Source organism: Tachyglossus aculeatus, chromosome X1, assembly GCF_015852505.1.
Source record: "Tachyglossus aculeatus isolate mTacAcu1 chromosome X1, mTacAcu1.pri, whole genome shotgun sequence".
NCBI lineage: Eukaryota > Metazoa > Chordata > Mammalia > Monotremata > Tachyglossidae > Tachyglossus > Tachyglossus aculeatus.
Window position 1 is genome coordinate 115,225,662 of NC_052101.1, and position 14,878 is coordinate 115,240,539.

Consider the following 14,878-nt stretch of genomic DNA (forward strand, 5'->3'; position numbering starts at 1 on the left):
AGCCGCAGGGGGGAAGGGAGGGGAGGGGAGAGCCGAAAATGAGCGACAGGGAGAGAGGAGGGGAGCGGCGGGAGGCGCAGGAGAGCCGGTGAAGTATGGAGGAGCAGTGAGCGAAGGGAGCGAGAGCCAGGAGCCCTGCCCGGCAAAGATGCACAAGAAGAAGGCTCCCCCGGCCCCGCCGGGACGCGGCGCGGCTGTAGCCAAACAGGTGAGCCCGGCCGCCTCTATTTGGGGTTTGGTTTTTTCCCTTCCTTCAAGGACTTTGCCCCCTCCCTCAAGTGGCTTCCCTCGATCGCCTCCGCTCCCCCGCCCTGCGCGTAGACACCTGTAGCTTGCGTTTTCCGCGGGGGGCTGAGGGTGGGAAGCTACAGGGCAGGACTGCCGCCATCCCCTTTTAGACTGTGAGCCCACTGTTGGGTAGGGACTGTCCATGTGTGTTGCCAATTTGTACTTCCCAAGCGCCTAGTACAGTGCTCTGCACATAGTAAGCGCTCAATAAATCCGATTGATTGATTGATTGATTGATCCCTCGCCCTCCTCCACCGGTGCACGGTCCCGGGAAAGAAGTGGGGAGTCTGGGCCTGGGTGCCAGGGCGAGAAAAGACCTATCGCGTCAGGGCGGGCCTGGGGCCCCCCCGACGTTGAATCTTGGCTCTGGCAGGTGGTTGGGCCTGTATTTCCCATTGGTGGTAGCCCGTCTGACTCCTCTTATCTTCCTCCATCAAGGTGAGGAGCAGCCCAGGGAGCTGGGCACGGTCCACTGGGCGGGGCTTGGGCTACTGCGGGCCCTTTCCAGAGTCTCTCTGTCAACCTGAAGAGATCGCCCCCATCAATCAATCAATCGTATTTATTGAGCGCTTACTATGTGCAGAGCACTGTACTAAGCGCTTGGGAAGTACAAATTGGCAACACATAGAGACAGTCCCTACCCAACAGTGGGCTCACAGTCTAAAAGGGGGAGACAGAGAACAGAACCAGACATACCAACAAAATAAAATAAATAGGATAGAAATGTACAAGTAAAATAAATAAATAAATAAATAGAGTAATAAATATGTACAACCATATATACATATATACAGGTGCTGTGGGGAAGGGAAGGAGGTAAGATGGGGGGATGAGGGGGAGAGGAAGGAAGGGGCTCAGTCTGGGAAGGCCTCCTGGAGGAGGTGAGCTCTCAGCAGGGCCTTGAAGGGAGGAAGAGAGCTAGCTTGGCGGAGGGGCAGAGGGAGGGCATTCCAGGCCCGGGGGATGACGTGGGCCGGGGGTCAACGGCGGGACAGGCGAGAACGAGGTACAGTGAGGAGATTAGCGGTGGAGGAGCGGAGGTTGCGGGCTGGGCAGTAGAAGGAGAGAAGGGAGGTGAGGTAGGAGGGGGCGAGGTGATGGAGAGCCTTGAAGCCCAGGGTGAGGAGTTTCTGCCTGATGCGCAGATTGATTGGTAGCCACTGGAGATTTTTGAGGAGGGGAGTGATATGCCCAGAGCGTTTCCGGACAAAGATAATCCGGGCAGCAGCATGAAGTATGGATTGAAGTGGAGAGAGACACGAGGATGGGAGATCAGACCATCGAAATAACGCCTCTGAAAATAACCCCAAACTGGGCCTTGGCCGGGTGCCATCCAGCCCCTTCTAGACCGTAAACCCGGAGTGGGCAGAAGTCGTCTCTCTTTATTGCTGAACTGTACTTTCCAAACGCTTAGTACAGTGCCCCGCACACAGTAGGCGCTCGCTAAATACGATCGATCGGAGTGCTGTAATGTCGCAGCAGCTTTTGTTTCCTCTTTGAGGAAAGCCAGGGCCACCTTTGAAGTTTGGGTCTCTGACCTTTGTGTTTCTTCCCAGCGTTCGGTTTGATCTGCCCAGCAGAGGGTATCAGGTTGTCAGACTCATAATCCAGGCCCCGACAGGTGGAGGGAAATCTAGATTGTGTTGGAATCGAAGCTTCCCTGCGTGTGTGTGTGTGTGTGTTGAGGGGGAGAGGTCTATTCTTTCAGTGCCTCAATTTGTCCCTCTGTAAAATGGGGAGAAAAATTTGGGCACCCAGGCTTCCCTAGGGGAGGAATCCCTGGAGCACTTCAGAAAAAAAGGCGAAAGCAGCACAAAAATAATGTTATGACATGGATCGCTAAATCACACCATCATTAGTAAAATTATTCAATCAATCAATATTTGTAGAGCACCTTATTGAACTCTAGATGGTCAACTCATTGTGGGCAGGGAATTTTTTTTAATGGCATTTATTAAGCGCTTACTATGTGCCAAGCACTGTTCTGAGTGGTGGGGAGGATACAAGGTGATCAGGTTGTCCCACGTGGAGCTCACAGTCTTCATCCCCATTTTACAGATGAGGGAACTGAGGCCCAGGGAAGTGAAGTGACTTGCCCAAGGTCACACAGCTGACAGTTGGCGGAGCCGGGATTTGAACCCACGACCTCTGACTCCAAAGGCCGGGCTCTTTCCACTGAAATAACACTGCTTGTTGCTGCCGTGCTTTTATATTGTACTCTCCCAAACTCTGCACTCAGTAAATACAATTGACTGACACTCCCAATACTATAATAGAATTAGTGGGCAAGATCCTTGTCCTCAAGGACCGTACAGTCTAATGCCAAGAATTTAAAGGCATGGAAAATGTGGTAGGGAAATCGGAGCTTCAGACTCCCAGGGTGCAGAGGAGCCTTTCGATATCTATCCTCCATTGAGTGACTTGGAATTGAGGCTGCACCTTTCTCTTTATCCTTCTTGCCCCCTCAGATGGGCCTGTTGGTGGACATCTCTCCCGATGGAGTGATGGTTCCCGAGGACGGAGATAATGATGCTGACCTTGAAGCAGAGTTTATGGCTTTGGTTGGAGCTCAGCCACCTTCTCGGGAGAAGGTCAAAGGCAAAGGTAAGAAACGGGTGACACCCAGACTTCTCCACTGCCTCTTGGGAGTCATCCGAGGAGGAGGAGGAGCAACTGCTGACAGTCATCCGAGGAGGAGCAACTGCTGACTTGTCCATTCCCCTTTACCCCCTCCCTCTCCATCTACATCTCCCCTGTCATTCCACCAGCCCCGCAAGCCTGGAAAACAAATGAAAATCCCAAAGCTAAGTGGGAGGGCTGAATTGGACAGGGAAATGGAGGCGGTTGCATCCCCCAGAGTTAGCACTTTCATCTCCAGAGGTTGGGGGTCTCTTGGTTTTCAGCCCCTCTGCCTATGGAGGCCATTGAGCGAATGGCCAATCTGTGTATGAAGGACTTGGATGAAGAGGATGGGGAGGAGGATGAAGAGGATCTGGAGGATGATGACGATTTGTTGGTAAGAGGGTCTGGGATGGGAGCAAGCGCTTCGTACAGTGCTCTGCCCACAGTAAGTGCTCAATAAATACCATTGATAGATTGAGCAAGTCCAAGGGGCTGTCACCTACCCCCCTGGTCTCATTTGGTCCTCACTCTGCCGAATCAAGCTCCAACTTCCACAGGTTCAGAATGGTCATCTTTTTTTTCTTCTGCAAACTGAGGGCGTCTTTGGTGTGTGGCGGGGAGGCAAATGACAATAAACAATCTGCCCACTATCCCTGTGGGATTTAGTAGGGAAGCAGCGTGGCCTGGTGGAAAGAATGCGGGCCTGGGAGGGAGAAGGATGTGGGTTCTAATCCCGGCTGAGCCATTTGTATGCTGTGTGACCTTGGGCAAGTCAATTCACTTCCCTGGGCCTCAGTTTTCTCATCTGTAAAATGGGGATTAAGACTGGAAGCCCTAAGTGGGACAGGGACTGTGTCCAACATGATTAACTATCTGCCCCAGTGCTTAGTACAGTGCCTGGCTCACATAGTAAGCACTTAAATGCCATATATTTAAAAAAAACCCCAGGAACCTCAGTGGGGATCCAGGATGTCTAGATCCTAGCCCACTCCTGTCCCCACAGCCTTTGGTGCCCCCCCCCCCCCCCCCGGCCCAATGCCACTTTCTTCAGGAGATGACTATTTCCCACATTTCCTGTAACTTCTGTTACTGGTTCTGGAGGCTGTGGGTTGGGTAACAATCCAAAGTGACTGGTGGGCATTAACCAAGCGTCACTGTCCCCCATCTCACTGTGTCCTGTAGGCGGAACTTGATGAGGTTCTCGGAGCAGGGGAGGAGGATTCCTCGGCTGCCCCTGCCCCCCCCGCCAAGGTGAGTGGGTACCTGTATGAGCTTCCCTCAAAGTGTTAGGGTCGTGAACCCCAACTGTACATGTAACAATTCACTGCCCACCCCCCATAAAATCCTGTAAGGATTGAACATCTTCCGGTTTCTTGATTTTCTCTCCACACTTCCCTCCCCCCCACCCCCCACCAACTGAATCTGAGCTCTATTTTGTGGAGCCTTAGAAAAAAGCTGTAAGGGGAGTGCGATCTGGACGTGATCCAGCGGCTGGATGGAGGTTGGGGAGGGGATGGCCCTCAAATGACCAAGGGTCTAAGGGTCCAGCTCCTCTTCCTGTCCCTGGGTCCTCCACAGCCCCAGACCAGCCCCAGCAGCCTGGAGACCACTCTGACCGAGAGGCTTGCCATGTACCAGACGGCCATCGCCAATGCCAAGGAGACCGGGGACGGAGCCAAGCTCCGGCGCTATGAGCGAGGCCTCAAGGTGAGATGGTGAGGAGGATACTGGCCTATCAGGGAATCACTGGTTGGGGCCACCCAAAATTGAGCTGGGATCCCTGTCTTCTCAGACATTAGAGAACCAACTGGCTTCGGTGAGAAAGGGACGGAGTATCAGCGAGGAAGACATCCCACCCCCGGTGGCTGTGGGGAAGAGTGGAGTGTTCCCTGTGGCTGGCCCTGCTTCCCCGGAGGCCCTGCCCTCCCCCGCTCAGAGCACCAAGCCCCCCCAGCCTTCCTCACAGCCTCCTCCAGCCCCACCTGCAATCCCACCCCTTGTGCTGCCCAAACCGAAGTCGCTTCCTGCTGACCCCGGTCAGGTCCCTGAGGAGGCTGAGGAGAGCCTTGTGACATCGCCTGAGGGTTCTGGTGAGCTTGGCGTGAGTCACCCCTGGCAAGGGGAGAACTAGCAGCTGAGAAGTAGAAGCAAGAGCTCCCTCTCACTGAGCCCTGTCAGGGCACACCCTCTACCTACTCATCACACTTGTCTCAAGAGCAGACTGAGCCTTTTTGCCCCCCCCCCCCCCCACCAGATTATCTCTCCAGTCCCCATCAATCCATCAGTGGTATTGAGTGAGTGCTTACTGTGTGCAGAACACTGGACTAAGCGCTTGGGAGAGTACAATACAACAAAGTCGGTAGACATGTTCCCTGCCCACAAGAAACTTGCAGTCTAGAGGGGGTGACACATTAATATAAATAAATTATGGATCCGAACATAAGTGCTGTGGAGCGGGTACTAAATGCCCAAAGGTTTCATTCATTCATTCATTCAATCGTAATGAGCACTTACTGTGTGCAGAGTACTGTATTCATTCATTCAATCATATTTATTGAGCACTTACTCTGTGCAGAGCACTGTACTAAGCACTTGGAAAGTACAATTCAGCAACAGAGACAATCCCTCCCCAACAGGCTCACTGGAGAGTGCACCAGTACTTGGGAGAGTACACCATAACAATAAACAGACACATTCCCTGCCCACAACAAGCTTACAGACCAGAAGGGAGACAGACATTGTATAAATGAATAAAGTACTGATATGTTCATGGGGCTGGGAGGGGGGGATGAATAAAGGGAGCAAGTCAGTGAGCAGGTTCAGATCCAGGTGTGTAGATGATGCAGAAGGGAGAGGGAATCGGGGAAAAGAGGACTTAATTGGGGAAGGCCCTTTGGAGGAGAGGTGACCTTAGATACCCAATCCATTCCCAGTTGTACTTCTGTCCTCCCGTGCTCTTCCCCAGGTCAAAGCCCAGGCTTCCCAGCAGCTGACAGTAACCCCTAGGGCCCACAGCCATTCCTAGCCAGCCTCCCCATTATCTGTGCCCCGGACCTAGGTCTGAGGAGCTCCAGCACCCTGGCTCTGCTACAGCATCGGCAGCGGGAGTACAAACTGGCCGCCCTCCAGTCCAAGCAGCAGGGAGACAACGAGATGGCCACCAAGTATTATCGCGTGGCAAAGGTTTGCACATATATCTCGTTACCATCTGGGGGCTGGTAATGGGGAAGGAGAGGGCTCTGGGTCAGGTATTCGGAGTCTCAAGGGTGGCTAATGAGTGGTGCAGAAAAGGCCAAGCTAGGAGACAGGACTCTTGGAGTCTCTTCTCTGCTTAGCTCTATTCCGATGGGCCAGGCGTGTTTCTCTCCGCCGGCCCCCTGCCCCGGCAAGCTGGCCTGAGGTACGGACTCCGTCTTGACCACTGAAAAGACTTGGAGCCTGGAAGGGCTTTCTGTGCCACTCTGGTTGTTGGACCAAACAAATCACTGCCAGTATCGAGGAACCCTTTCAGATCCAGTTCAGTCCCGCGCTGACCAGTTTCCTCCAACACAGTGCCCTGTCCTTTTTCTTCCCCATGCACCCTGGAGTGGGTGGATTTAGAACCTTGCTTGCCCAGGCTGAAATACCCAGACCAGGGCCAACATCAGCCCAGGGGTGAAATTGGACTGGCCAGAAATTGGACTGCTTGGGGCCAGACAAGTGTAAGGCCTGGATCTGGTCAGGTCAGACCCTCATTTCTCATGTGGTTGCTGATGGCCAGGAAGGCGGTGCCCGTCCCTTCTGTAGTATTCCTAATGGGTGCACACGGATCTTCACCCAAGCACAAAACCTTGCACGGAAGCCACCATCTCTCCTGGCCCTAGGAGCCCAATACGGGAGCCGCACGGGCCACCCCACCCTGGCCTGAGCCTGACGTAGCTCGGACTCTAGGGCTCTAAAGGGACCCACACACTCCTTGGGAAGGCCCCTCCTCAGCCAGCCACGTTTACCTTTTCTGCTCCTTATCCTAGAGCTTTGATGCTGTCCTGGATACCCTGAGCAAGGGCGAAGCTGTGGACCTAGCCCACCTGCCCCCACCACCTGGTGAGGAGGGAAAGGTTCCCCCAAGTAGTAGCAGCATGGTGTAATGGATAGAGCAGGGGCCTGGGAGTCGGAAGGCCATGGGTTCTAATCCCTGCTCTGCTATTTGTCTGCTGTGTGACCTTGGGCAAGTCACTTCACTGCTCTGTGCCTCAGTTACCTCATCTTGGAAAATGGGGATTGAGAACGTGAGCCCCACCTGGGACAGGGACTGTGTCCAACCTGATCTACTTGTATCCACCTCAGGGCTTAGTACAGTGCTTAACAAATACTGCAATTATTATTAGTAGTATTTAATGAGCCCCCACCTGGTGCAGAACACTGTTCGAGGCGCTCAGGCAGCACAGAATTCAGAAGTGATCTGTTCTCTGCCCACAAGGAGCTTCCACTTTAGGCGGGGGAGACACAAGGGCTCAGAGGAACCGAGAAGGGCAACAGGGAGGCTGATAGGGAGTTGAGGTATCAGGCTACAAACTCTAAGGGCTGTGACCTGGGATGGGTGAGGGTGGGGAATGGTGGGGTTCAGAAGGGAAGGAAAGTGGATCGGTTTCAGAGAGACTGTCCCCCTGAACCTCTGTCTCCTTGGTTTGCAGACCAGATGCCCGTGGACCTGCCATCCCCAGGGCCTCAGCCATCTTCTCTAGCCCCAACACCCAACGCCGGGGTCAGCGCCATCTCCCCCTCCACACCGGGTAAGGGCACAGAAGCTTAACGGGGGCAACTGGGAGTGAGCTGGACACAGGCAGGAGGGAGGGAACGGGGATCCCCACCTTGGCTTGAACTCCCAACCTCCTGCAAGCTGCCAGCTCCTCACCCCTTCGACCTCTCTTCCAGAGATGCCCCCACCCCCGAAGAATCGGATGGAGGCCTTACAGCAGCGCATGGACCGCTACCGAATGGCTGCGGTGCAGGCCAAGAGTAAAGGAGACGAGCGGAAGGCCCGCATGCATGAGCGGATCGTCAAGGTGAGGAGGCGACGGACAGCAAAGGCGGTGCCGGAGAGGTGTGTGCCGAATCGGAGCAGCCAAGGTCGGGCACGGATGGTGGCTGATCTTGGCTTTCTCTTGCAGCAATACCAGGATGCCATTCGAGCCCTCAAGGCAGGCAAAAATGTGGATGTGACAGAACTGCCAGTGCCCCCAGGTATTTGACCAGCGAGGGTGGGCCTGGGGTGGTGGGACACCCTCTCCCCCCTCAACCCCCTCACTTCCCCACATTATTGGAGAGTCCTGGTTGGGACAGACTTCCTGCCCTACGGTGTCCTTTGGGCCGTCTCAGGAACGACCCGAAGCTCACGAGTGTCTAGAGTTAGGAGGTAGGACACCTGGGTTCCGTTTGTTGCTCTGAGGGCCGAGGTGGGAAGGAAAGCGAGCTGGCGTGCTTGGCTTCTACTCCTGAACAGGGATCTCGGGGTGGAGTTGCGAGAGGTCCCTGTGCCTTTCTGGGCCTCGGTTTCCCCCTTTAGGAAAGTGGAGCTTTGTGCGTGGGGTGGAGGGGAGTTGTGAAGATGGCTGCTTTGTGAAGTGCAGAATTTTCCCTTGATTGACGGAAGCAGAGACAGGACCTATGAGTCTGCCTTCCTCATCCACGGGGAACTGCCTTCTGACTCAGTTTCCTTGCCCCCTTTGTGGGGGGGGAATAGGCTTTCCCCCGATCCAAGGCCTGGAGGCCTCTGCCCCTGCAGAGCAAAGCCTCGTGGGTGTGCTGGAGACCGCCATGCGGCTAGCCAATCAGGAAGACGGCGATGACGAGGAGGAGACGAGGAAGGTGCGAGGGTTGCAGGGGGAGGGAGCAAAGCCGGGAGGTGGGGGCGGGACAGCATCCCCCCTCAGGGGACTCTGCTCTTCCAAAGCAGGCAGCACAGCTGCTGCCCCCCCCCCACCCACCGGTTGGGGTTAGCACTCAGTGCTTATGGGGTGGCCACTTGGTCATGCTTGCCAGAGGTCCAGGGTTGCTGGGGGAGGGTGGTACTAACCCTGTTTCCTATCCCCTCGATACCAGCCCAGTCCTCGCCCAGCTCCCTCTGCACAGCCCAAACCACCAGCCCCGCGGGCACCTCCGGCAACAACCGCTCCAGCCGGGAAAGCAGTCCCCAAAGGCTCCACCAAAGGTACATTCAGTCCCCGATTTGGCCAGGTGGCACCCGTGTCCTACGTGATGGGCTGGGCGGCACCCATGGACCCTCTTTCTTCTTCTGCAGCCCAGCAGCAGCTGGAGTTCCTGGAGGGGCGAAAGAAGCAATTGATGCAAGCGGCTCTGCGGGCCAAGCAGAAGAATGACATTGAGGGGGCCAAGATGTTCCTGCGCCAGGCCAAGGGGCTGGAGCCCATGCTGGAGGCTTCCCACAATGGGCTGCCTGTGGACATCACCAAGGTGAAGGGCAGGCTGGCGGGACCCCCAGGCCTAAGCATGACTTAGTCCAGTGCTCCGCACACAGTGGGCACTCAGTCGATACCATTGATTGAGTGAAGATGCTGTGGGCCTTGGGCCAGGGAAATCTGCCCACCTCCTCCCTTCTGCTTCTCCTTATTAAAAATAATAATAATAATACTTGTTGAGCACTTACTATGTGCCAAACACAGCTTTAAGCGCTGGAGTAGATAGATACAAGTTAATCGGGTTGGACACAGTCCCTGTCCCAGGTGGGGCTCATTCTCTTAATGCCCAATTTATCGATGAGATAACTGAGGCCCAGAGAAGTGAAGTGACTTGCCCAAGGTCACACAGCAGACATGTGGCGGAGCTGGGATTAGAACCCAGGTCCTTCTGACTCCCAGGCCTGTGCTCTATCCGTTAAGCCACGCTGCTTCTCCTTGACCTGCCTCCTGCTCTTGACACTACTCACCGCCCTCTCCTCCTAGAAACTCGGCAGCTCTGGCCCGATTGGATCCAGGACCCTCCTGGTTTTCACCCTACCTCTCCAACCGCTCCTTCTCAGTCCCCTTGACTTCTTCCTTTAGTCAGCTTTTAGCTGTGGGTGTCCCACAGGATTCCAGCTTGGCATCCCCTAGTCTCATTTTTCACTCTGCAATCCATCTCTCCGGCCCCGATCTCTCACCTGGTCTACCATCTCAGATTTCTCCCTGCCATAGGAATATCACCATCTGGTAGCCTGCTGGCCTCTGAAATGTAATAGGGCCTAAAGCAAATTCCTCATCTTCCCTTGTAAACCGTCTCCTCTTCCTAACTGGCCCGTGACTGTCCACCCCACCCTGCCAGCAAGGCAGACCCGGTGTCAGCTTGAACTCATCTCTCTGAATTACTTCCCACGTTCAGGCATTTCCTCTTCTTTCTCTCTAGTATTCCAGGGATCTGCCCTGTGCTGCCCTGGACACACTTATACCCACCACCACCCTGGGACACGTTCTCATCACCTCCCAGCTGGACGACTAATTACAGCCTTCCGTCTGGTCTCCCTCCGTGGAGTCTCTACTCTCTTCAATCTCTTTTGCCTCCAGTTGCACGTGCCATCTTTTGAAAAAATGCCGATCAGAGCGCAACATTCCCTGCCTCAAAAATCTTCATTTTTCCTCATATAAAACACAAACTCCTGACCATTGGTTTCCCGCTTACCCAGGCTCTCCCGTCTCCTGCTCCACTCCAGCTTCTGCTTTTCACTTCTCCCAAGCAAACCTACTAACTGTTCCTTGCTCTTTAACTCTCTCACCTCCAACTAATTGCTCATATGCCTTCTCCCCTGCATGGAAACACATGCCCACAGCTTTACCAAACCACATCTCTCCCCTCGTTCTAAGCTTCCTTAAAAATCACCTCCTCCAGGAAGTCCTCCCCAATTTCTCTTCTCTCTTCCCTCCCCCCCCCCCACCTTTCCTGGTCATGTCATCCCATCAGCCACCTCTGCATTCATTTGCTTATCTGTTTGTGTTAAGTGAGAAAATAGAATAAAAGTGAGTAATGTATTATAATAATAAACGGTAATAAGTAGTTTCTCACTTAACTTTATCCATTAATTTTTGTCACTCTTAATTCTTGGTTAACTTATTTCTACCATTTTCCCTCTGACAAAAAAACGTCTTGGAGAAGACAGGTCAGGGCATTTTACCACTTCTGTTTGTTTCCCAAACACCAAGGATGGTGCTCTGCCCCCGGTAGGCACCCAGTAAATATGGCTGAGACGGAGACCGAGCCCTCCGGAACATTCACGGTGCCCCTGGGCTTTTCAGGTACCGCCAGCACCCGTCAACAAAGAGGACTTCATGCTGCCCCAGCGACGTGGCGCTGGCATGCCCCCCGAGGCCACCGGGCAGTACACTGAGTTGACCAAGCTGATGAAGCAGCAGTACGAGGTTCGAGGAGCCGGGGAAACCGGGTTGGGGAAAGGCCAGGGGTCGTGGAATTCCACCCATATGGTCACGGCAGCAGCGATGGTGGTGACCTCCTTGTTCGGGGGTTGGGGGTGGAGGGGGCCTCTCCCAGATGACTCCTTTTCTCATTATCTCCTACCCACAGATGTGCCTCAGTTACTCCAACCAATTCACTCACCTGGGGAATGTCGCTGAAACCAGCAAGTAAGTTACCGACGTTCTCCCCCTTCAGCCTCCAAACTCCTCACCTCTCCTCAAGTGGTGTTACATAATAATAATAATAATAATGGTATTCTTTATGCTCTTATTGTGTGCCAGGCACTGTTCTAAGCCCTGGGGTAGATACAAGGTTATCAGGTTGTCCCACGTGGGGCTCACACGTGGGGCTCACATTTTACAAATGAGGTAACTGAGGCACAGAGAAGTTAAGTGACTTTCCCAATGTCACACAGTTGACAAGTGGCGGAGCCAGGATTAGAACCCACGACCTCTGACTCCCAAGCCTGTGCTCCACCCGCCCACCCCTTCCCAATCCTGGTTTCCGTAGGAATAGCATTATTTTCCACTCTGGACTGCTCTGCAGTGTCACCAGGAGGAAGTTCAGTAGAGCCTACTCCAGAGGTCATCTCAAGCCAGCCCTTGGCCCTTAGCCACAGTCCTAAGAATGGCTTTTCAATAATTATAATAGTATTTATTAAGTGCTTACTATGTTCCAGACACTGTACTAAGCACTGGGGTGGATACAAGCAAATTGTGTTGGACACAGTCCCTGTCCCAAGTGGGGCTCACAGTCTCAATCCCCATTTTACAGATGAGAGAACTGAGGCCCAGAGAAGTGAAATGACTTGCCCATGGTCACACATCAGACAAGTGGCAGAGCTAGGATTAGAACCCATGACCTTCTGATTCCCAGGCCCATGCTCTAGCCACTACACCATGCTGCTTCTCCTTTCACTTGGAAGGCCTCAGGGCTCTAGTAAAAGCAGAGAGGGAGCCTATCTTGGCCACAGCAGAAGGCTGAAGTAATCCTAGGTCGAGCCCGAGGAGAGGTTTCTGGTCCATCTGGCCTCTTCCCTCCCCATCCAGATTTGAGAAAATGGCTGAGGACTGCAGGAAGAACATGGAGATCCTGAAGCAGGCTCATGCCAAGGGTTTCCCGCTGCCCAAGTACCACTACGAGCAGAGGACCTTCAATGTAGTCAAGTGAGTCTCCCGTTTCCCTCCCAGTTCCTCTCCCTGTCCCCCTGACTCACTTCCCTCTCTTTCCCAGTCCACTCTCTCTTCTCCAGGCCCCAGGAGGGAGGGAAAGGCACATGCTTTATGGGACTTTACCCGCACATTAGGTGGAGGGGGTTGAACTGGGGGGAGTCTCTGCTTCCCCACTTGGTGGAGGCTGCTGCTCTGGACCCCAGGAGCTGAAAGCAGGCTCTTCCACTCTGCACCTTTACCCTCCTCCTCCTCCCCCTCCTCCCTCATCATCCTTGGCTCCTCTTCTTGTAGGATCTTCCCTGAACTCAACAGCAACGATATGGTGCTTTACATTGTGAAGGGCATCAACCTTCCTGCTCCTTCAGGTAAGGGAAAGGACCCAATAATAATTATGATATTTGTTAAGCACTTACTGTGTGCCAAGCACTGCTCCAAGTGCTGGGGTTGGTACAAGGTAATCAGGTTGGACACAGTCCCTGTCCCACATAGGCCTCAGAGTCTTAATCCCCACTTTACAGATGAGGTAACTGAGGCCCAGAGAAATTAAGTGACTTGCCCAAGGTCACACAGCAGACAAGTGGCGGAGCCAGGATTAGAACCCACCTCCTCTGACTCCCAAGCCCGTGCTCTTGCCACTAGGCCATGCTGCCTGGGCCCTTCTTGGCTTCATCTTGGCACCCTTTAATAATGATGGCCTTTGTTAAGCGCTTACTATGTGCGGAGCACTGTTCTAAGCACTGGGGAGATACAAGGTGATTAGGTTGTCCCATGTGGGGTTCACAGTCTTAATCCCCATTTTACAGATGGGGCTCAGAGAAGTTAAGTGACTTGCCCACGGTCACACAGCAGACATGTGGCGGAGCTGGGATTAGAACCCATGACCTCTGACTCTTAAGCCCAAACTTTTTCCACTGAGCCATGCTGTTGCATTCCCACACCTGCAGGACCCCACAAGGCATTGCCATTTTGCCCTGCTCTCATGAGATGTGGCCTTCTTTTTTCCTTCTGTCTTGCCCTCATGTCCTGTTCCCACCTGTTAAATATGATTGAATGAATGAACCTGTTCCCCCCAACCCCCACCTATAGACACACACAAAAGGTGTGTGTTTGGGGTGGGGGGGCTAGGCTCTCCCATGGCTCAGGTCTCATATCAACCCTGGCTGGCCTAAGGCCCTGAGAATGGGAACAGGCTGGGCAGAAGAGGGGTTGGGGGACCAGTGCATTCTTTACTGCTGCTGAGGGAAGAGCTGGGAAGGCCATCTCCTGTCCCTTCCCCCTTGGACTGAACTCCCATAAACCAAATTGTAATGATGACTGCTGATGATCCTTTTCAGGAGTGTCCCCTAGTGACCTGGACGCTTTTGTGCGCTTTGACTTCCCCTACCCCAATGCGGTAAGTGGAGGCTGGGGAAATTTAGGGGAGGCTGAGATTCAGGGGAGGTTGGAGGGTCTGGGGAATTCAGAACAGGAGTCAGGCTTCTCGGGACAGAGCACTGGATCACCGCATTCTGATCGGAGGGGCATTTGGGGGCAGACTGACTGCTCAGCGTGGGGGAGAAGGGGATAACCTTTATATCACTCCTGTTGGGTCTTGGATATATATATATATGTAGGAAGAAGCTCAGAAAGACAAGACCAACGTGATCAAAAACACAGACTCCCCAGGTGAGTTGGGAACCAGGGTGGGGAACTGGGACAGGGAGGCCAGTGAAGGGCAGCAGGGGAGGTTTCCTCGACTCTGGGATGACCCCTCCCGCAACTCTCTTGGCAGAATTCAAAGAGCAGTTCAAGCTGTTCATCAACCGTGGGCACCGGGGCTTCAAAAGGGCAGTCCAGACTAAGGGCATCAAGTTCGAGGTGATCCACAAGGGGTAAGTGAGGAGGCACGGCTAGTGAGTCATTGAGCGTATACATGCTGCCTGGCACTCCGTGCCCCAGTAGGAACATTGTCAATCTATTGTTAATATTATTGAGTTCTTACTGTGTGCACAGCACTGTACTAAGCACTTGGGAGAGCTTGGGAAAGGACAAGAAGCAGTGTGGCCTAGTGGATAGAGTATGGGCCTGGGAGTCAGAAGGACCTGGGTTCTAATCCTGGGTTCCTCCACTTGTCTGCTCTTTGACCTTGAGCAAGTCACTTCACTTCTCTGGGCCTCAGTTGCCTCAACTGTAAAATGGGGATTAAGAATGTGAGCCCCATGTGGGACAGGGACTATGTCCAACTCAGTTTGCTTGTATCCACCCCAGTGCTTAGTACATCATGTGGCACATTGTAAGCACTTAACCAATACCACAATTTTTATTATTATAGTATAGCAGAGTTGGTAGCTAAGTTCCCTGCCCTTACAGAGCTT

General features: G+C 53.6%; 1 protein-coding gene across 3 annotated transcripts in view; it reads left to right on the forward strand.

Annotated features, from left to right (window-relative positions):
• The first annotated feature begins 48 nt into the window (after positions 1–48).
• The window catches only part of CC2D1A (coiled-coil and C2 domain containing 1A), a 23,400-nt gene continuing 8,570 nt past the window's right edge, over positions 49–14,878 (forward strand). Inside the window, exons 1-21 of one of the 3 annotated variants that reach the window (XM_038772098.1) lie at positions 49–208; positions 2,757–2,892; positions 3,192–3,304; positions 4,093–4,161; positions 4,489–4,617; positions 4,703–5,000; positions 5,963–6,093; positions 6,921–6,993; positions 7,584–7,682; positions 7,825–7,955; positions 8,061–8,133; positions 8,633–8,757; positions 8,992–9,100; positions 9,191–9,363; positions 11,175–11,297; positions 11,461–11,519; positions 12,402–12,518; positions 12,816–12,889; positions 13,859–13,917; positions 14,138–14,189; positions 14,296–14,395. In XM_038772098.1, the coding sequence (XP_038628026.1) occupies positions 149–208; positions 2,757–2,892; positions 3,192–3,304; positions 4,093–4,161; positions 4,489–4,617; positions 4,703–5,000; positions 5,963–6,093; positions 6,921–6,993; positions 7,584–7,682; positions 7,825–7,955; positions 8,061–8,133; positions 8,633–8,757; positions 8,992–9,100; positions 9,191–9,363; positions 11,175–11,297; positions 11,461–11,519; positions 12,402–12,518; positions 12,816–12,889; positions 13,859–13,917; positions 14,138–14,189; positions 14,296–14,395 (2,303 nt within the window). In that variant the 5' untranslated portion in view covers positions 49–148. The remainder of the gene's footprint in view (positions 209–2,756; positions 2,893–3,191; positions 3,305–4,092; positions 4,162–4,488; positions 4,618–4,702; positions 5,001–5,962; positions 6,094–6,920; positions 6,994–7,583; positions 7,683–7,824; positions 7,956–8,060; positions 8,134–8,632; positions 8,758–8,991; positions 9,101–9,190; positions 9,364–11,174; positions 11,298–11,460; positions 11,520–12,401; positions 12,519–12,815; positions 12,890–13,858; positions 13,918–14,137; positions 14,190–14,295; positions 14,396–14,878) is intronic. The other 2 variants (XM_038772099.1, XM_038772100.1) reach the window with 2 other exon arrangements.